We start from the raw sequence: 23534 nt of genomic DNA on the forward strand, positions 1-23534 counted from the left end.
AGTATGATGTGTAATGGTCGACACATTTTGCTAGACGAAAATGAAGGTGAAAAATTACAAGAAATAAGGATTTGAACTGTATTTTTATATATAAAAAAATTCATGAAAACAAGTTCTGGTTAGAAATGAAAACAATTATAACAAAAGTAAGAAGATAAGGATGAATGATGACAAAATCTATTTATCATGATTCATCCCAACATAAGCTACATCTAATTGCTTCACTAAAAATAAAATGATTTAATCCACTAAATCAAACTGATTTTTACAAGAACTAGAACATCTATTAGTCTCCCTACTATGTTCTAATCTTCTCAAACTTCTAGTTTTGTATAGTCAAATTTTGAGATTGCAGCCACTACTAGGCCAAGTTACAAATATTAGAGGTTGAAGTGTTCTAGATAACTCTTACAAGAGGATTTTGTAGTATCAACACTCATTAAAAACAATATAATTATTTCATAAACTTTTTGTCTTTTCTGTATATAAGGAATTTTTGCTCGGAAGTTACACTTGTGATCATGTATCTTTGAATTGTTTCTGACCATTGCATGAAATGTTGTACAACTCTCGTATGAAATGTAAAGCTCGTACAATTAGTCAGATGTCTTGAATCTTCACATTTATTCTTGTCCTTTCTTAGCTTTGTGATGATTCTATGTATCTAGTTCATTAAGACAAGTAAATCAGATGATGTGTGTATTAGAGGATCACATCACATTTGTTGTTGGATGTTTGACTTGGGTCAACTGAGAGATGTTGAATGCTGACTTCTGCTTTAGCTTGACTTAGAGGATCAACATTTCTTAGAGTACTGACCAGGTTATCAAAAGAATCTTTAGATGTGTTTATCAGATATAGATGAATCATGGAAGACATTAAGGTGCATTGGTAAGATTCTTGAGAGGCGCGTTGATTAGAGTTTTGAGATGGTCAAATGGTGGAGTGAAAAAAACGTCTTTTAATTAGACGAACACAATTAGAGCTTATGCTAGAGAATTTGTGTACTTAGAGAAGTACATTTAAACATAAATTGTTCTCACATATCTTTTGTTATCATCAAAACAATAATTAAGAGTCATTTGTTCTTCAAATCAACTTGGTTCTAACAATCTCCTCATTTTTCATGATGACAAACACTTATAGTTGTGAATCATTTTTTAAAATAAAAAATATAGGTAAACACAAACAATGCTAAACTCCCTATAAGTAAAAGTAAAAGATTGTTAGACAATATGTTGGCAATATGTTATGTTAATTTAACTTGTGATTTTGAGTGGAATATTTCAAATATAAGACTCAAGCAAAGCAAAGAAAACTGAATAGATAAGAAAGGAGAACATTTTGGACAAAATCTATAAAAACGGAGAATGTTCTCTAAGACCAAGACTGATCATCACAACCCCAAGATCAATCAAACTCCACTAGTTAAAAGAAGTTTTAGCATCTAGATTTTACATCTATATCATCAACAGTTGGCAAGGAAAAAACTGAGATGATCAGATTCAAAGAAACTACTCGAATCACAGAGAGAGAAGATCATGAATTAGCAAGACCAAACAGATCTAAACCTTCTCCAGCTTAAACTGTCAAGAAAGATAAACAATCTTGAAATTTACAAGACATCCAGATTAATCAGGAAGGCATCCAAAATGATTAAGATTGAACCTCCAGATTGATTATCAATCTCTAGAAAGTTCAAAGACTAGGACTCCAGATTGATTATCAATCTCCAGAATTTTCATTAACATTCTACAGAAGTTCATCATCATTCTCCAGGCTATTTTGACATAATCAAAACTCCAGATTAAATCAAAGACATTAACAAGCATATCTAAAATACAAAAGATCATCAAACTCAAAAGAGATCTGATAAAAAATCAAAGAACTTAGCCAAATCAACATAATTCAAAAGTGTTCAAATGCTGGAATATTTTTATTCATATAAATTGTTCTTTGGTCAAAACTGACACAACACTACCAACAACTTTTTTGACCATTATTAAATGCTCTAAAACAGCTATAAAAGGAAGGCCAATGCTCAGGGAAAATGCAGAAGTTCAAGTGCTAAAAGTCTCGAAAACTCATTCACATTGACATACTTGAAACTCTCTCATTACTCAAAGAAGAATAAGTCTAATCACTTTTCATTACTCTGTTTTTTTTTTTTTTGTACTGAATTCTTTGTAAAGAATCGAATCTCAAACAAGAGTTGAGACATCTCAGATTCTATCAAAACAATCTTATTATTATTGTATAGCTCGAACTATAAGAGTTTAGTATTGTTTGGGTAGATTGTAAGAAATCCTATCAAGGTTGATAGGTGACCTGATTAATCTCTTTTTGGGTGGAAAGGATTGAAGTTATTAACAGATCAAGGTTGACGTGAGCTAGGTGCTGTAAAACCAAGAAGGTTCTTTGTTTTGAACACTTAGTGGAAAATCTCATAGTAGTGAGAACTGGACGTAGTCAAAGTTGGGTGAACCAAGATACATCCGTGTGTGATATTCTTTCTCTTATCTCCTTATTTATCAAGCCTGATTAATCATTTAAGTTAAAAACATAAATTGAATTTCTGATTTTACGCTAGCCAAGAATGTTTTCTATTTTCTGGTAAAAACCAAGAAAGTTCTCCTTTTTCTGTTTTCTTAACAAAGATCATTCTTGAGTTGAATTTTTAAGTGTTTTTAGGAAATTTTTAAATAGGGAGATATGCAATTCAAACCCCCCTTCCTTGTAAATCAACTTCTCTACTTCAGAAGCAACATTCACTATAGGGACTTCTAGGACAAGTGTATCAACCTAAGGAATGACCAAATGGAATTGCAATGGTGTTAGTGAAATAACAATTGGAATTTGTAGATTATTAGGTCTAGAGGGAGATGCAACTACACCAGTTGTTCTTTCTATTGTTGCATTTGGCGTCCTAATGGTTTGAATTTCATGTGCCTTCTTGAAGTGCAAAATCCAAAGGTAGAGGATCTTTGTAGTGTTCTAAATGGTAGCAAAATTCTAATGGGCCAACTACTTTCGATACTCCATGTTTTTCCTTACCCAGTTAGCTACAAAAGAGAGACAATTGTCCCATTGGGCACAAAATTCATTAGGATCAAAATTGCTTGAGTTCTTGTTCCTATCTCTGTTAACCCTTATAGTGAATGCAGAGATAAAGTCATCCAGATTTATGAAACCAGAGGTGATGAAGATTGCAAGGTCATATGAAATTATGGTGTATTGTTCACAAATATGGTTGGGTATGAGTAGGTGAGTCTTTGGTAGATGACTTAGAGAATAAGTAATGAATCACTTGAGCAGCTACCTCATATGCAATATGGAGAGGATTCATAAGCATGAGAGATTGAGGGTCAGATGTTGGGGTGCCAGATGATGGTGATGTTTGGTTTAGACTATTTGGGGGTGGTTGGAGACGTTGTGTTGGCTAAGGTTAGCTCAATTTTGTTTGGTAATTTTGAGTCTAAGGTGTAAGGATATTCTATATAGCGAGCAATGTCTAACTCTTCTTGATGTTTATTAAGAAATGTATCATTTGAGGTCTCAAAAGAGTCTGATTCATATGTAGAGGAAACATTGATAGGGTTCTCCTTAGGTTATTCAATGGTGAGGATTATTACAAGATATTCAATCATTATCCATGGCCAAAAGCTATTTGTAATCAATGAACGTCATGGGTAATGTTTACTTAGCAACGGGATTATCCACGGTTGTGGGGATGGTCGGAAAAATGTTCGTTGGAAATAATTATTCGGGGCAAAACGTTGTGGGTATTACCGACAACGTTTCCATGGATATCGTGTGGTTAAAGCCGTCAATAATTTTATTGACAATTATACCTATTGTAACTTACGTGACTGATGTATTTTTATCGATGGCTAAGCCTATTGTAATATACATGAGTATGATGATGTAACTATCAATAAATTCACCAAACAACAAAGATATTATAGTAATAATTTTTTATGTCATTCATATACCACAAAATGACCTATATGTAAACAACAAAAACAAAAAACGAAATCCAAAAACAACCAAAATATACTCATTTTGACAACCTTAATTTGATATGTGACATAAACGAGCATTAAACTGAACATTAATCCAATTTGACATATATGTCTCAAAGTAAACATCAAACTAATATGTCAAACAAGTCTCAAAAGAAAGATATATACAATAAACATCAGTCTAGTTTGATGCAAAACAAATCTCAATCAAGTCATAGGCTAGATATTTCAAAAAACATAAAAACCATATGATAGATGTTAGATCAAATCAAAGTCATTTCCAAAACAAAATAAATCATAATCTAGTTTTCTCCACTGAGAGAGTCAGCATTGAAGTCATTCTCCTCATAGTTAGGGTGGCAACGATGTTTGTCACCCTATATGGAAGCAACACTCTTTGCCAATTTCTTAAAATGTCTTTGTAACTCTATTGTACACTTTCTCCCCTACGAATTTCCTCTCGTGCAACTTAAACACCATCCTCTACACGCTTAGCCCTCTCCTCAATTACTGCCATCTATGCACCAATCTCAATAGAGTAATGAGATGAAGTCTGACTACCATATGCATTTGCACAAGAATGTTGTGTAAAAGATGAGACACCTAACATATAACTCTTTGACATATCTTAGCACCATAGAGAGGTCATCAAGTATTTCCATCAGCAGATTCAACCTATAATTTTAATCAAGTCGCAAGGTCAACCTCCTTGGTGCCACTATCAGAAGTATCTCATACTTTAGAGGCATGTTGTAGCTTCTCGTTAAAGGTTTCCGGCTCAAGAAAAACCAATATAAAACTTATATATATACAACATTACATAACTACTTAACTTGTAAGTAATAAATTCATTAATTACACTTACATATGTTTTCTTGGCTCTACATCCACCAATGAAGAGACCCTCTTCTTAGGAAGAGTTCATCCAATGCGGGTTCATTTCCTAACATCTTAGTCTTAAAAATAAAAAAAAAAAATAAAAAGTAGATGTTGAATGTTATGAACATAGATTTTTTTTTTTTTAATCTTGTGAAGTTCAATCATTAATAGTGGATTAATCTTGCTTGCTTGTCCATGACGTAGGTCTCATCAATTGAGACTGAAATTTTCGTTTAGTTTGATTGAAAAAACTATTTTTCAAAACTGCAAAAAACGGAGAACGATAATCAGTCTCCGTTTTCAACAGAAAACCAAGAACGTTTTCCGTTTTTCGTTTTTTATCTGCAATTGTTTGTTTTCTGTTTTGTTGGTTAATTCTTGTTGCAGATCTCAATATTGTTTTAACAAATACAACATAATCCATTAAATTAATTAAGTAGCCAAGTATTTGACATGAACATCTTACCATTTGTATGGCAAACTCGTTCATGGACTCATTAACTCCATTTACGAAGGTGGATTTTAACCCCCTCTATGAGGATAATGTCTATTATATACCCAACTATGCTCTTGAGAGTAACTATTCATTTTCTCCTAAAGGAAAATGCAAGCTCTTAATGTATAGATGACATGAAGCTATGGTGATAAACAATCAATGATTAACTTTTTTTAGCTGTGTCTCCATCAAGTTCCAATATTTTTATTTTTTGTGTCAATAGTTATATATTAGAACCTGAACAAATTAAAATTCCCACTTTAAAACCTTAATATATTAGAATATAAATTGAACAATCAACGAAAAAGAACCGTGCAAAAAGGTACCAACGCAAATAGAAAAAACCAACAAATAAAGACACACAAAGAACATGACACATATTGTCTCTACTAAAGATAGTCACAACAATACTAACTATAATAAAATACCCATGATGATATCCTACACCCAACTTTGATTATAAGACAAGTTTATTAAAAATAAAATCTAAAGAAGATTCTATACTCATATTATAGAATTACAATATTGGAAGGAAGTCTAAAATACCTTTGCCTCACACAATCAATAACTTCTACCTCAACTTTAAATTATCTCTTAACTTTGAAAATGAGTTAAACATAAAATTTTATAAATATCATACAAACAACTAAAACAAGTAATTTCCATAAATAGCAAGTTAGTAACCTTCAACATTGTATTGGAACAACTAAAACAAGCAGCTTCAATATATAACTAAGTCAATTTAATTAAATGCAATCTTCAACACAGTATTAGACCTCTCCTTGTACTAATCTATCAAGAAAGGTAATGCAAAAAGTTGTACCAAAAAATAATACATTAACATAGATAACATAGCCCTATACAAATAGAACAATAGTATATATTGAAATAAAACAATATTATATATTGAAGGTTACTACAATATGTAATTCACTTGTCTCTTTGTAAACATTTTAGCAAGCAACTTATTTTATTTCATGATTTCACCATTGTCATACTAAGGAATCAGTACATGTCATCCTAATTACCAAGAGAGTATAACAAAACATAATAATAACAATCCAAAAATAAAAGAAAAATGTTTGAGACAAAAGTGAAGATTCCAGACAGTGGAATGTAGTACAAAAAGGGAAATGAAAGGATTTAGGAACATGTCAAAAAGTTATTGGTCTGAACATATGCAACGAATGAAAAGTAGTAAGGCTGAAATAGCTTTGAATATAATGCTGAAATACCTTTGAATATAAATTGAAGCTTGATATGAAGCAACGTGACATTCCTTTCTTTCCAACTCAGTACAATATCAAGAAGGGATGGAAAAGTATAAAAGTATCTTAATCAAGTAGAAACTTCATTAGGAACACATTATTGTTTGGCCATTGAACATCAAAATGAGAAAAAGGATTTTTTAAACGTACGGACTATAATCACGTGAATAAATACTTAGTAGCTTTTGAATGAGATGCTTCAAATGAAAATAAAATCAAGGGTTAAATAAGTTTTTAATTCCTATAAAATTTCACTATTTTTTTAGTTCCGTATAAAAAGTTTCATTAATTTTTCATCTCATAAAAAATTTTGTTTTAAATTTTTGTCATTGATTTTATATACCAACTATAGTGTATTTTTTAAATTTTTAAATAATATTTTGCAATAATACATACAACATTATAAAAAATAATTCATACCGAAATTTAGAACTTTTTATCAAACAACAAATTTATTATGAATATTCAAACATAAAAAGTTTTAAAATTCATATTTAATTATTCATTTATTAAAAAATTCAGAATTTTTGTACGAAATTTGTTAAACATGTCTTAACCATTACTGTATAAATTCATTAAAAAAAACACAATAGTTTGTTTAAAATTAGGGATAAAAAATGAAAATGCATATTTTTAAAGGACCAAAATTTGATGAAATTTTTTATAATAATTAAAAATAAAATAGTGAAATTTTAGAGACTACAAATTTATTTAACATTAAAAGAAAACATAAATAAAAGGGAGGAAATAAAAATCATTGATTGAAATGTTCTATATGTAGGAGAAAATCACAACCCATATCACCACGTACATGGTCCCTACTACCTATTGATGACCATTACCGTTAAAATATCCATTTAGAATTGTCCTTGGTATCAACTATATTGAGATGTCAAGTTTGTGATTGATTGCTTCAAATTATTATCATTCATTCAATGTATAAGATTGTCAAACATAAAAGTTGAAACTTATGTTATCATATTCAACAAGTACTCACACACTTCACAAATTTGATTTCTTCACCATAAAATACATATCTTTACTCTATAAAATACTCTTAAGCATTTACAAGTCAACACCTACTGAATACTATCAAAACCGTTTAGTCTAATGAATGTGACTATCATGAAATTCACATTTAATGTTCTACGTGTTGAATTGAACATTACCCAATCATCTCTTTCGTTCTCTCGATAGTTTTCTTCATATAAAGTTTTGGAACATTAACAAACTTACAATCTTAAGGCCAACCTCTATATCACAACCCTTTCAAGGTCCAATAAGGTTCAACCATGCTTCCATCGCGCCACTTTGATAAATCGATTAAGATTAGAATTCATATATTTTCTAATAAGCACACTTTTTTTAGGTGAGGAAATATTTCGATCAAGGTTTGAGTGGTGCATAAACTCACACACCATCTCTTGAGGACTTTTGAGAAACGTGACCAACACTAACAATACTAAAAACTACCCCACTGACCCGCAGTCCAATCAAGATCGAACTGATGTGATACCACTTGTAACATCTCGCTTTTTCGAGACATTAACTAACGAAATTATAAACGTAAATATACAAATTTATTTTTATTTATTTATAAGATTATCTTAAATACTCATTTACTTTAAAACCAATTAATAACTTTTTCAATTGTATTTTCAAAAATAATGAATCAGATTATTTGCAATTACAAAAGTAAAGTTAATGCGTAAAACAAAATAAACTCCTAAAGTCAAAACTCTTGACATTTTACTGCTAAAAAATAAATCCTAGTTGGTCATAATTTTGGGCTCTTACGGAAAACTCTCCCAACAAGTCTAAAACCAGTATAAAAATATGTCGGAGCCTCTAAGTACATGCTATTGTACTTCCTCACATTTCTCCTACTAGGTTGGTTCGTAATATTATTCTCTCAAGTAACACTATATGTGATGTCTTGTCAAATGTGAGGGTCATCTTCAAATAACAAAAACGAAACAAATATACATGCATTTATAGTTATTATAGAATAATAAAAATAAATCACATACTTCATTTAACAATTAAAATCACAAAGCACCAAAGATACAAATAAACCAAAATGCACAAATCCTATTTGTTAGACTATATGTCAATGCATGATTCCAGAATATCGTTACTCTATAGAGCAAATAGTCCCGCCATTAGATAATGTTCCACCATAATGTTCCACCAGAATATCGTTAAACTATATCACATTGCCTTTTTAAGGAATTGTTGTCATGTACTCGCGACTAGGTCCAGGCCACAAATGCATGCATGAATGTCATCACCTTAATTAGTAACAAAATAGATCCCTCAACTAGAGCATCCAAAATCATTCAACCTTGTCCTAAACCAACCTAGTTTAGACACTACTAGAAAAACTCATTTTAGCTGCCATATTTAGCGTCAACTCCCGACTCCGACGCTAGTTTGCGTCGGTGTAGCGTCAGTTAAGCCGACGCTATTGTGCCATTTTTTTTATAGTTTATTAATAAGTAGTGTCGGCTTAGCCGACGCTAAATAAAATAAGGCAGACGCTATAGTTTGTTTTTTTAACTTTTAATTTTAATAATTAGCGTTGGGGTTGCCGACGCTAAGTTGATGATTTTTTAAACCCATCACCCATTCTCAACCCTCCCAATGTCGTCACCCACTTTGTATTCACCATGAAGCTCAGCCTATCGCTGCCGCATCACCATTTCCATTATGTCACTCACTCTCGCGAATGTCACCCAGTCTGAACCCTAGCTCTCAATCCCGTCACCCTCTTTGTAGAGTAATAACCTTCAAAGAGATTTACTTTCCGATGAGTTATTTTTTGACAATCCAAAAGAAGAAAAATGGCGCTTGGGTTGATAGTCGCGCATAATCTACCTATGTATGTTCTTTATTTATGTAAATTTTTTATGCAAATTCTTTATATTACAAATCAACCAAAAAAGAATATGATCTTATTTACACCAAGAGTCCTAGATGAACGATCCTTTTATTATACATGTGGTGTAAGTTAGTATGTTATCTATATCTTGACTTGCTTGTTTAATTTATTTTAGAAATTGGATCATATATTACCTTATTAATTTTTTCCATTGATCAGGGAACATTTAAAAAAAAATTGGAGGAAGTACAAACACAACTTGGCGACATAGGTGTAGATGATGCTAAAGAGGTAGATGGACCAACAATACTTAAGTTATGGACACAATATGCAGGGGGTCGCACTCGTGGTCGAGTTTATGATATGAGAGACTTATATGTTGACCTCCGACATGGGTGTATATCGCTTACACAACAATCCCAGAATCCTTCTAATTCTATGACTGGGATATCTTTAGAAGCGGAGAGGGCAACTAGAATTAGAGCTGAACAAATTTCTCATGATACAGTGTCTCAAGCTCATGTGACTACCAAGGTCGCCGAAGAGGCTATGGAGCATTCAAAGAAGTTAGAGAATGATTTTGATGCATTGAAGCAGCTTTTTGTAGATAAAATTGACGTTTTGCACCGTCAATCAGCTGGTGGATCATCTAATGCAATTCATCCTCCTTCGCATCCTCATTACGGTGATGATTTGGTCGATGTTTCACTGGACGAACTTTAATCTCATATCTTGTTATGCTTAGTTTTTGTAGTCATTGGTTGACAATTATGTAATAGGTCACTTTGCTATGTTTTTATTTGATACTAAATTATTATTTTGTAGTTTGAGAACAAATGATATTTTATGGTTTATTATGTTGTCAATGCAATGACTTTTAGGGTTTTTAAGTATCAATTATTTTATAAACGTTAAAATATAATTGAGTAGGTGCTAAAAAAACAAAAACAAAATTAAATAAATTTACAATTAGCGTGGGTTTCATCAGACGCTAAGCGTTGTTGACTTTTCAATTTTTGACTCTAGCGTCGGCCAGGCCGTCGCAAAATTATAAATAAAGTTGACTTTTATTATATCGTAGTGTCGGTGTAGCCGACGCTAATAGTTTTCTGACTTTTCTTTGTTGAATAAAATATAACGTTGACATTTATTTGACTTTAGCGTCAGCTCATCTGACGCAACCAATTTTTTTTTGATGATGTGTCAACAAACTTAACTAGCACCAAATGTTCTATTTTAATTGGCAGCGTCGGCTTAGCATCGATCCAACCGACGCTACCATAGCATCAGATGGCTTTTGGCCAACGCTACGTATTAGCTTCGACCATTTTAGCCTGGACGCGACCCCGACTCTAAATTCAGGTTAGCGTCGGCTTTTGGCCTATTAGCATGGGCTTTTGGCCGATGCTGCATCCAGTTTTTCTAGTAGTGAACACAAAGTCATCACCTTGAATAACCACCTGTTACCAATAAAAATACGCACATTACTTAATCTCATAATATCATTCATAAACATGTAATTCATATAACACATATTTTGAAGATAACACACAAATATAACAAATACAAAACATCAGAGTACATTTTTGTCGAATATAACTCAAGTAGGAAAGAGAATATAGTGATGCCCTTACCGTTACCAAGTTTTCTAGATTATGTGTCACAAACTCTTGTTCAATTCGGTTCAGACCTTCAAATAAGTAATAATCAACTTATCATTTAAATTGTCTTTCAACTATTAACTCATACTCAAATAAAGTTTGAGTTTAGTTTAAGAGTTAGACAAATTCTCTTAAAACAACCAAATTATTATTATTATTATTATTATTATTATTATTATTATTATTATTATTATTATTATTATTATTATTACTATTATTATTATTATTATTATTATTATTAATCTTCTTTTATAATTCAATACAACCTCCACAAAATTGTATCATAAAAATAATAACTTTAATCTTCTAAAAAAATAACTATAACAACAACTTTCAACACATTTGTTATTTCTAGAAAAATTATTATTTTTAACATCAATAAGGGTTCTAAAAATTCTTCAACACTCAAACAATCACAACATAACTACTTCTATTGATTAAAACACAATCTAACTTTAATAAAAATTTCTACCAGATAAAAATTAATTTTTGACATATATAAACATTTTCTCTAATCAAAATAGGTTTCTATATCAATATCATAAGAAAATCAATACCGAGAGAGAGTTTTGGAAGATAGAGAGTTTTTTAGTAAGTGAATTTAAAAATTGTGGATATTGGAAATATATTGAGTAGTTTTCAACTCTATAAATACTAAAGTCCCACATTAGATAGTTAACATGTGTGAGTTTGCTTCCACCATTATATAAAGAGTGTCAAACTCTTGTGAAAAGCTAACCAAATTGGGATGCAATTTCCAACTTTCTCTTTTCTCCCTATTCTGCTTGACGCAATTTCGAGCCACTTCCTCCATTTCTTTTTGTCCCTTCAATTTCTAAGTGATCCTAATACCATTGTCCTTTTAGAGCAGTTTTGTGGCGTAGTCCTTTCTATTTTTGAGATCGGCTTTTGTGTCGTAGTTCTTTCGATTTTTAGTGGTCCTAATACCATGGTCCTCTTAGAGCGGTTTTCATTATGTAGTCCTTTTGATTTATGAGTGGTCATAGTACATATTACAAGATGTTTTAAACATCAAATTTAGAGTGGCTTCAACCGCAATATTGAGGGTGTAATTCTCGAACGATTTTATATTGTGCACTAGAACTCCGATACACAGTTTACCTGGGTTGTTTTATGTTGGGGAATTTTTGGTTAGTAGTTTGTCTTGTGCAATTTGGACAGTGCCCGAAAAACATCTTAAAGAGAGTGACACGATAGTAATTTTGGTGGCTTAAAATCATTTTAAAAAAAAGTTTTTGAAACTAAAAAACAATAGAGAGCTGACACGATTTGGAGCAGGTGATGGTACATGTGATGTGAGATTTGGGGGTAGAGTAAGGGTATGTGGGAAGTTTCAAGGTTTTTCAAGAGAGTGAATAAGATGAGGGTTTCAAATTACTTTCTTTTTATTACTACGAATTTTAAGTGTATTGTGTGATATAATATATTAAGTGTGTTTACTCTGTAATATTCGATAAATTCACGGCTTATTCGTCGATAAATTCTCGATATAATAGTATCACATATGAAGGCAAACATTGTAGAACTAGAAACACAAGAAATAGAGGGCTTGATAGTGTTTTATTTTAATTGTTTTTAAAAAAGACTAAAATAAAGTGATGAAAACAAAGTAAATATATAGAAAAACAGAATGACACAGTCAATATCTCTTCATTCACCACCAACACGGTAGTTACGTCCAATCCCTTCAACCTGAAGGATTTAATCCACTAATTGACCAACTTAATTTCACTTCCACTAAACACCTACTAGTCAAACTAATTGTGTTCAAGTCTTTTCAAACTTCTAGTTTAGTACAGTTAAGTTGTTGAGAGATGTAGCCACTACTAGGCTAGGTTACAAAAAAAAATAGGTTTAAGGTTTTTTTGAATAACTATCACAAGAAAGTGTTTACAATGTTCTACTCTTTATAAAATATTTCTTAGCATTTAGAAAAGACAAAAGATTAAGAGCAAGAGTGTAGAGACGGTTGTATTCTTCTTATTGTGGTGTGTTATTGCTTATGCTTTTCAATAAGGATTGCACGTCCTTTTATAGATATTTTTAGGGTTTCTAGCAGTTGTCATCATTTCAAGAAATCAATATGTATAATCAAGTTTTGTATCAAACCTTTCGAGATTTATTTATTATTTAAATTTGTCCAAAATATCCTTAAAATTTATTACGTGAATCTTGATATGGAGACAAAAAGAGCAGAAGATATTATGATCAGAGTATGTCGCATAGACCTTCAGACAAATACAGATTCACATTGTTTACTAGTGGATGCGCAAAAGTTTTGTCTTATTCAAATATTTGACTTTCATAAGATCCTTTACTATCATCAGAGCATAGACTAACAAAAGAGTTAGACGATTAGATACTTGATGCGGTTATCAGAGGCAGACAATCACTTGTTTGTCAATATTATTAGAGGTAGAGAAATTATATGCTTGTTTTAAAGCGCGTTCACCAGACTTATAATGTGGAGAACAAAGTCAAGTCTTGGTGCTTGTTTAACTTGGACCAAAGAGATTAGAGGATGCAATGTAAACTCATATAGAATAACGTGTTCTTGAAACTGCTCACAAAAATAGAACATTAGTGCTTTAAATTGTTCTCACAAAATAATTTTTTATCATTAAAACAAGTAAGAGACATAGTTCTTCAAACTAACTTGGTTCCAACATAAGCAGAAGATGACGAATGTTATATGAAAAAGATCAATTGAGAACAAATTCTACCTCCTAAAATTCTATCCAAATAATCAGATGACAAAGAATTACATACATTTTAGTTGAATTCATGAGGAATAACACGGTTTCAATTGAAAGATTTGAAAGTCAATGTGAGAGGTTATTTGAGCAAGTGGTTAAGTTTGAGAAGATAGAGGTAAGTTGAAGATTGAAGACAATTTCATTGTTGTGGTAGAAAAATACAAGCAAGAGGAAAAGCGAACGAGGAAAAGAAAAAAGAAGAGATTGATGAAGTTCGAGATTCAATCTATGCCTTGTTCATCAATGTCAAATTGAAAAGGACAGGGAAGCAACAGCATTTCGTTCTCAAGTTCATAGAATTTCTATATGCCACCTTGTTAATGGCTGAGGCGTTAAGTTAATGACATTAAAGAAGCGCTTCGTGGGAGGCAACCCACAAATAGAGGTAACTTTTATTTTTGTAATCTTATTTTGTTATTTGAATTTGTTTCTTTTTAATTGTGTGTAAACATGCACTATGATGAAGACTTGTTAACAACTTGCATTTGGTTTTAAGTTTTCTATTTGGGATTTTGAAATTTAAACTCTATTTATTTTCTCATATCATTGATCAATTCAACGAGTTTCACTAATACATGCATTGTTGATTACTCTTTGGTTGTCAAGGTCTCACTTGCCATTTTTTAAAAAAAAAACAAATAAATAACTCTTGCAGTGGCATGTTTGGCATTATTTTGACAATTCATACTCTCTATCTTATTATCCTAGATGTGAGCTTTTGCGCCTAAACATTTTAATTATTTGTTGTGTGATTATCTAGTATTCAAAAGGTCACTCGTATCTCTTATGATCAGAGTGTTAGGATGTGATGATTTATATCTCCATCCATAGTTGACTTTGACTAACAGATGACACATTGTTGCCTGTTCCCGTGTTATAAAAATCATCTACTAGTTCATTAGAGGGAGACTTATTTTTTTCTTTTGTTTTCTCTAGTTCTTTTGAAAACTATAAATGTGCATAATCTTAATTTAGCTTTGACTTTTTATGGTCAAGCTTCTTGTCATCAACTTTAACATGGATTGATTCCTCAACACAATCAGAGTCTCTTAACTGCACACTTTGTATCCTTTAGAGCTTTTAGAGTATCCAAAAATTGAGTCTTATTTAGAATAGATCTTGTGAATGTGTTATATTTCTTATTGATTTTGTACAAAATACAATATGGTATAAATAGCCTACGGAATACAAGTAAAACAAAAAGCTAATTAAATCTCAACTAACTCAATTATTTACAATAAAAGAGAGAAATTATGAGTCTATTTATGGTAAGAGAATATTTCTAAAGTACAACTAACAAAAGTTATACAAATGTCTCTTAATGGACAGAATTGTAACCAACACTCCTCCTCAAGTTGGGTCATAGATGTCAATCATGCCCAACTTGACTCTTAAGTATTCATAGGTAGCTCTAGGAAGTGCCTTGGTTAAGATATTAGCAGCTTGGTGGTTGAGGGTGTGTGTTGGAGAGAAATTAGCCTATTGTCAACTTTTTCCTTGATGAAGTGTCTATCAATTTCCACATGCTTTGTTATGTCATCTTGCACAGGATTTTTAGCAATGCTTATGGAAGCTTTGTTATCGCACAATAGCCTTACTTTCATGGTCACTGTAAACGGGTAGTTCTGCAAGCATCCTATGCAGCCACATCCTCTTGCAAATCCCATGTGACATGGTAAGTTCAACTTTTGCACTGCATCTAGCTACCACAGATTGTTTCTTGCCTCTCCAGGTCACTAAGTTGCCCCATACATAGGAGAAATACCCACTGGTTGATCTCCTATTAGTCACCGAGTTTTCCCACTCTGCATCAGTGAATATTTCTATTTTCCTGCTTGTGTCCTTGAAATGTATCTCGTTCCTTGGTGCCTTTTTCAGGTACTACAAGACGAGGTTAACTACTTTCATGTGAGCCTCCCTAGGGTAATTCATGTAACGGCTAACCAGTCTAACATAGAAACCAATATCTAGTCATGTGTGAGTTAGGTAGATAAGTTTTCAAACCAAATTTTGAGGCCTTTCTTTGTCAATTGGTGAACTCTAATTTTCCTCTCAATTTTCTTGAAGTAAGTCAAGTAAATATTTCCTTTGAGATAAATAGATTCCATGTTTGGGTCGTGCCACTTTCATTCCCATAAAATATTTGAACTGACCAAGATCTTTGACTTCCAATTCCTTAGCTAGAATTTTCAGTCATTTAATTCCAATATAATCATCACCTGTAATAATAATGTCATTCACATAGACAACGAAGATGGTTACCTTTCTTTCCTTTGAATGCTTTAAGAACATTGTGTGGTCATTTTGACACTAGGAGAAGCCATGTATCCTAACCACTCGTGTGAGCCTATCAAACCACGCCCAAGGGGATTACTTAAGTTCATATAGTGATATTTTGAGTTTACATACCTTGCCTGAATTTTTTGATGTTTCAAGTCCATGTGGTATTCTCATGTAGACATCTTCAAGTTCACCATTTAGGAAAAAAAATTTATATCTAACTGGTGAAGTGGCCAATCCAAATATACTACTAGGGAAAAGAGTACACGAGCTGAATTCAACTTTGCTACAGTTGCAAAGGTTTCTTCATAATCCACCCTATAGGACAGGGTGAATCCTTTTTCCACCAATCGAGCTTTGTACCAGTTTACACTCCCATCTACATTGTATTTTACTAAGAATTCAACATAACCTATGTGGAGTATTTCGGCCATATCTGGAGTTGTAAATGTCCAATTGAAGTCAAACTAAGTGCAAATGAAAGCTAAGATCCATAACTACAAGTTGGATGAAGACACCTGAACCCCATTCAGACTCAAAAGAGGAGAAAAATGTAGGCAACTTCAAACATAAGAAGTTATGCGCCCGAAGCGCAACAGCTGCGCTCGGGGCGCATTGCCCCCCTTTTGAATTTGTCGAGTTGCACTTGGACTGCAAATTCCACGCCTGGGCATGAAACCAATTAAATTAGTTGCAAAGGTAATAGTTTAACAAGAGAATTTATGTACAGTAATGCTTAATTCTAATCTTAAATCATCTAAGGAATTAGGGGTTACTTTGGAATTAAAGGTTCGGTCACTAAGACATAATGACAAGAATAATAAAGAGAATTCAATAATAATTCAACAAAGGAATTCAGTAACTGGGATCAAATTAGACACCAAGGTTGGATTCGAAGTGAAACTCATCCTTGACATTTTTCTTATTATAAAAGATCAATTTTATTACCGTTGTTAGTTTTAAATATTATTTCAATCAAATCGAAAACTTTTTGTTCAATTTTCGTAGTTAAATATAATTCAATAGGGAAAAGAGCACACATGCTAAAACGCTATCAAGTTTTTGGTACCGTTGTCGGGGATTGCCATTTAACTATTCAGTTATAATTTAGCTACTTAATCGAAATTTTTTGCTTTGCAATAAAATTTGTGTTTTTATTTTATTCTTAATTTTGAATAAAAAATGATTTTTCTTTTATTTTCTATTTTTATTTGTTGAGCTTGCTAATGTAGTTTGCTAGTGGTTTGTCTCTTCTTTGTTTGAGATAACTATTCATTGTAGAGAATGGAAGATTGAAATTATGATATTCTACTACAATTACATGAAGAGTGTGATACTTGTCTTATATCTAGTATATGTCACATAATTGAGGGACAAATCTTGAGAGATACATTTTTAAAACAACACCTTCAAATCCCTCAGATGCGGCCTCTTAGGTGTGACTTTTGTGGAGAATGACATAGGAATGAAACTTATTTTGATGACTTTGTTGTACTAATAGAATATGAAGATTTATTGGTCAAAAAGGTAGAAGACGACGAGTGTTATATGAAAAAGATTAATTGGGAATAAACTCTACCTCATAAAATTTTATCCAAAGAATCAGATAACTAAGACTTTCACATTATGGACGTTTTGGTTGAATTCAGGAAGAATAACATGGTTTCAATTGAAAGATTTGAAAGTCAACGTGAGAGGTTATTTGAGCAAGTGGTTAAGTTTGAGAAGATGGAGGAGAAGTTGAAGATTGAAGATGATTTCATAGTTGTGGTAGAAGAAGATAAGCAAGAGGAAAAGACGAACGAGGAAAAGAAAAAAATAAGAGATTGATGAAGTTCGAGATTCAATCTATACCTTGTTCATTAATGTCCAAATGAAAAGTACATTCAAGCAACGTCATTTAGTTCTCAAGTTCATGGAATTTCTACCAAACAAAAAGAAGAAGAAGAAGGATGATGTGTTCTTCTTGTCATATATGCCACCTTGACAATAGCTGAGGTGTCAAGCTAATGACTTTAAAGAAGCCCTTCGTGGGAGGCAACCCACAAGTAGAGGTAACTTATATTTTTGCAATCTTATTTTGTTATTTGAATTTTTTTTTCTTTTTAAGTGTGTGTAAACGTGCACTATAATGAAGAATTGTTAACAACTTTCATTTGGTCTTAAGTTTTCTGTTTGGGATTTTGAAATTTAAACTCTATTTCTTTGCTCATATCATCGCTCAATTCAACGAGTTTCACTAATACATGCATTGTTGATTACTCCTTGGTTGTCAATGTCTCACTTGCCATTTTTAAAAAAAAAAATAAATAAATAACTTTTGTGGTGGCATGTTTGGCATTATTTTGAAAGTTCATACTCTCTCTTATTATCCTAGATGTGAGCTTTTGGGCCTAAACACTTTAATTATTTGTTGTGTGATTATCTAGTATTCAAAAGGTAACTCGTATCTCTTATGATCAGAGTGTTAGGATGTGATGATTTATATCTCCATCATAGTTGACTTTGACTAACAGATGATACATTGGTTCTTGATCTTGTGTTATAAAAGTCATCTACTAGTTCATTAGAGGGAGACTTATTTTTTTCCTTTGATTTCTCTAGTTCTTTTGAAAACTATAAATGTGCATAATCTTAATCTAGCTTTGACTTTTTATGGTCAAGCTTCTTGTCATCAACTTTAACATGGATTGATTCCTCAACACAATCAGAGTCTCTTAACTGAATACTTTGTATCCTTTAGAGCTTTTAGAGTATCCAAAAATTGAGTCTTATTTAGAATAGATGTTGTGAATGTGTTGTATTTCTTATTTATTTTGTACAAAATACAATATGGTATAAATAGCCTAGGGAGTACAAGTAAAACCGAAAGCTAATAAAATCTCAATTATTTACAATAAAAGAGAGAAATTATGAGGCTATTTATGGTAAGAGAATATTCCTAAAGTACAACTAATGAAAGTTGTACATATGTCTTTTAATGGACATAATTGTAACCAACTCTCCTCCTAAAGTTAGTCATAGATGTCAGTCATGCCTAACTTGACTCTTAAGTATTCATAGGTGGCTCTAGGAAGTGCCTTGGTTAAGATATTAGCAGCTTGGTAGCTTCAGGGTGTGTGCTGGAGAGAAAATAGCCTATTGTCAATCTTTTCCTTGATGAAGTGTTTATCAATTTCCACATGCTTTATTATGTCATGTTGCACAGGATTTTTAGCAATGCTTATGGAAGTTTTGTTATCGCACAACAACCTTACTTCATGGTCAGTGTAAATGTGTAGTTATGTAAGCATCCTTTGCAACCACATCCCTTCGCAAATCCCATGTGCCATGGACCTAAGTTTAACTTTTGCGCTGCTTCTAGCAACCACATATTGATTCTTTCTTCTTTAGGTCACGAAGTTGCCCCATACAAAGGAGCAATACCCACTGGTTGATCTCCTACCAGTCACTGAGCTTGCCCAATCTACATCACTGAATATATATATTTTCCTGCTTGTGTCCTTGAAATACAGCCCCTTGGTGCCTTTTTCAGATACTACAGGATGTAGTTAATTGCTTTCATGTGAGCCTCCCTAGGGTCATTCATGTAGTGTCTAACCATGCTAACAGAGAATCCAATATCTGGTCATTTTTGGGTTAGGTAGATAAGTTTCCAAACCAATTTTTGATACCTTTCTTTGTCAGTAGGTGGATTCTAATTTTACTGAGAATATCGATGTTGTCCACAAAGTTGATGAGTTTTTTTCATAATTTTTAGGTAGATATGTTTTCTTCATAATCCACCCTATAGGACAGGGTGAATCCTTTTGTCACCAATCGAGCTTTGTACCTGTTTACACTCCCATCGGCATTGTATTTTACTGAGAATATCCACTTGCATCCAACTGCTTTTTTCCCTTCTGGTAGGTGGGAAAGTTGCCATGTGCCCTTCTTATAAAGTGTCTTGATTTCTTCCATTACAACAACCTTCCATTCTAGAACTAGGATAACTTCATGAAAGTTTTGAGGAATTTCGATGTTGTCCACAAAGTTGATGAAGTTCTATTACCCCTGTGATAATATTTCACTAGAAACATGGTTTGCAATTGGGTGTTTGGTACAAGACCTTACTCCCTTTCTCACGACAATAGGTAAGTCTAAGTCTTGGTCATTAGTGACATTATCAGATAATTTAGAGGAAAAGTTAATGTACAGTATGCTACCTTTGTGAGTAGGTTCAAGATCTTGGTTCTGCTTTGAAAGAGTGCATGCTTGTACTTCCACATGATTTTTTTGCTTGTTCTTCTTCCTTATGTATACTTGCAATTTTTTTCCTCTATTTGGTTGTCCTTTTTGACCAATTGTTGGTGCTTCATTTGTTGGCTTGGTAACCTCAAGAGTGGTTGTTTCGTGGTCCAGTTCAGGTTCAACAATTATTGGGATAGATTCTGTATTTTTAGTGATTTGGACAAGTTTAGGTGGGATTTGGACAGGTTTAGGTGGGGGTGGTTAAGACAGTTTCATGTGGGATAGATTTTAGTATTGTAATTTCCCAAGGTTGGTGTTCATCAATTGTAACTTTCTCCCCCTGAATGGCAAATTTGGCATAAAATGCCTTGTCTTCAAAAAAAGGTAACATCCATAGTGTGATATATTCGTGTTTTTAGGGGGCAGTAAGATTTGTATCCTTTCTTAGTAGGGGAGTATCCCAAGAAGATACACATATGGATTTCAGGTTCAACTTATCGAGGTTAGGCTTTTGGTCATGTACAAAGGCAGTACATCCAAAAATATTTGGTGGAAGATTTGTAAGGAGTTTGGTCGAAGGATAAAAGGACAAGAGGGTTTGGTGTGGTGTATTTAGGTTGAGTATTTTGGAGGGCATTCTATTTTTAAGGTATGATGAAGAGATGACTGCATCTTCCCAAAAATGGTTAGGCACTTTCATGGACAACATGAAGGCTCGAGTGACTTCCAATAGGTGTCTATTTTTTCTCTCTGTTGTCCCATTATGTTGTGGAGAGTATGGGTGTGATGTTTGGTGTACAATTTTATTTTTGGTAAGGTAAGTACCAAGGGTGTAGTGGAAATACTCCCTTCGATTATCAGTTCTTAGTATTTGAATGTTGCTTTGAAATTGGGTTTCGACTATTTTATGGATGTTCTCGAATATAATCCCAACTTCTGATTTTTCTTTCATGAGAAACACCCAAGTGACTCTTGTATGGTCGTCAATAAAGGTGACAAACCACCTTGATCCAGTAACATTGCTCACTCTTGAAGGTCCCCACATATCACTATGAATGAGTGTGAAAGGTCTAGACGATTTATAAGGTTGTATGGAATAATGGGATTTGGTGTGTTTGGCTACTTCAAACACTTCAAATTTGAAAGAACCATAATCTTTGTTAAATAAGGATGGAAACATTTTTTCAAATACATAAAATTTTGGTGTCCTAGGCGATAATGCCATAACATTACATAATTATCTTTCTTTGATAAACCCATAAGGGTAGCCTGGTAGGATCTCTTATTTTGGTCTTCAATTCTAAGGAAGTAAAGGCCTACACTCTCCTCAGCATTTCCAATCATCTTCCCCGAATTCATATCTTGTAATTCACAAAAATGTGGTAAAAACTTAGCAAGACATCCTAAGTTTTTGGTCAATTTATAGATAGACAATAAACTGCAATCTAGTTTAGGAACATGTAAAACTGAATCAAGAGTAATATCTTTAGAGATAACCACTGATCCTTTACCAACCACCTTGGAGGTGGTACAAATACTATATGGAAAAAAAAAATATCTTGATATGGAGTGTATTTACTAAATACATTGATGTCCTAGTCATGTGATCCGAGGCACTAGAATCAACAATCCAAGAGTTTGTTTTCTAGTGACTTACATGAAGGGCAACAGAAAAATTACCTTTTTGGGCAAGAGTAGCAGTGGAAGAAGAGGTACTAGTGTTTTGGAGTGCCTATTGCATCAGTTTCTACAACATCTCTATTTGTTCTTTGTTGAAAGGACTGGCCTCTGCAATGTTTCTAGACTTACTTTCATCAGCAGCAACAACATATCCGCATGCGTCCTTGAATCGTGGTTTTAGATCTATGGGTTTTCCATGAAGCACCCAACATGTTTCCTTCGTATGTCCAAGTCACTTGCAGTTATCACACTATCCTCTACCTTTCTTTGGTGGACCTCTTACTACGATGCAGAGCCTTCAATGGTTGAACTTGCACTCTAACTTCCCAACATGATTTTCCTTCTGCTTTATTCCCTTCTCACTTCTGCAAATGCTTCACGAATGCTAGGGAGGGGCTTAGTTCCAAGAATTCTCCCTCTCAATTCATCTAAGTTTTTATTCAGTCCCAATAGGAGCTGAATGATTATGTCCTTCTCGACTAGTTTCCTGTAGATTTTGTCATCATCTATGTACTTCCACTCTATGTCTGAATAGATGTCAAGTTGTTGCCATTATTTTGTGAGTGTACGATAGTACTCGGTGACCGAAGAATCTCCTTATTGGAAATTATGTAAGAGACTTTTGATATCAAATATGGTTAAGGTGTTTCCCACATTTGAGCAGGTCTCATTGGCTGCCTTCCATATTTCTGCCGCAGTGTCATAATACATGAAAATTTCACCAAAATCATTAGTCATGGAGTTGAGCAACCATGTCATAGCAAGATTGTTTTCAAGTTTCCATTTTTCATGGCTTGGATCAGTCTTTATTTGGCTGCTTACCCTCACCAGTGATGTATTCTTCCTTTCCTTCTCCTTGGAGGACGATGCGAAAAAATCTGGACCTTTGTGTATAGTTCTCTCCATTGAGTTTGTAGCTAGTAATGATAATTGTTTCCTGATGATTGGTGGTGTTTCCAATCGCTGCTGCCTTAGGGTCAACATTTAGGATGCTTGGACTGCTCTGTTTTTCTTCCATGAGAAAATCGTAATCCTAATTCTTTTTTTTTTCACATCGAAACTGTAGCTCTGATGCCATGTAAACGCGTTGTATTTCTTATTGATTTTGTACATAATACAATATGGTATAAATAGCCTAGGTTGTACAAGTAACACAGAAAACTAGTTAAATCCTATTTAACTCAATTATTTACAATAAAAGAGAGAAATTATGAGGCTATTAACGGTAAGAGAATATTCCTACAATACAGCTAATGAAAGTTGTACAGTTGTCCCTTAATGGAAAAAATTGTAACCAACATAGCTTACATATATTATATTATGAATATAGCATGCAATATTTAATGCTCTTGCCCAAAAG

General features: G+C 32.9%; 1 protein-coding gene across 1 annotated transcript; it reads right to left on the reverse strand.

Moving 5' to 3' along the window:
- Positions 1–10904: 10904 nt before the first annotated feature.
- Positions 10905–23080, reverse strand: LOC140919362 (uncharacterized). The gene is made up of 12 exons (XM_073365371.1): positions 22795–23080; positions 22538–22701; positions 22304–22391; positions 21751–21897; positions 21320–21625; positions 20470–20694; positions 20105–20256; positions 16783–16930; positions 16531–16700; positions 15583–15853; positions 11181–11236; positions 10905–11006 (listed from the first exon to the last, which is right to left on the reverse strand). Exons 1-12 carry the CDS (start codon positions 23078–23080, stop codon positions 10905–10907), a joined length of 2115 nt encoding a protein of 704 aa, XP_073221472.1.
- Between the last annotated feature and the right edge of the window lie 454 nt (positions 23081–23534).

The sequence above is a fragment of the Cicer arietinum genome, chromosome 2, assembly GCF_000331145.2.
Source record: "Cicer arietinum cultivar CDC Frontier isolate Library 1 chromosome 2, Cicar.CDCFrontier_v2.0, whole genome shotgun sequence".
In the NCBI taxonomy this organism is placed as follows: Eukaryota; Viridiplantae; Streptophyta; class Magnoliopsida; order Fabales; family Fabaceae; genus Cicer; species Cicer arietinum.

Bases quoted from the DNA above. Each gene is read 5' to 3' on its own strand.
- LOC140919362 (XM_073365371.1), bottom strand. From the start codon at position 23,080: ATGGAGAGAACTATACACAAAGGTCCAGATTTTTTCGCATCGTCCTCC. The intron at 21,898-22,303 runs GTAAGTCTAGAA...CCAAAAACTTAG, and splicing joins TGTTGTTGCTGCTGATGAAA to GATGTCTTGCTAAGTTTTTA. The intron at 20,695-21,319 runs GTACTTACCTTA...CTAAAAATACAG, and splicing joins GTATTTCCACTACACCCTTG to AATCTATCCCAATAATTGTT.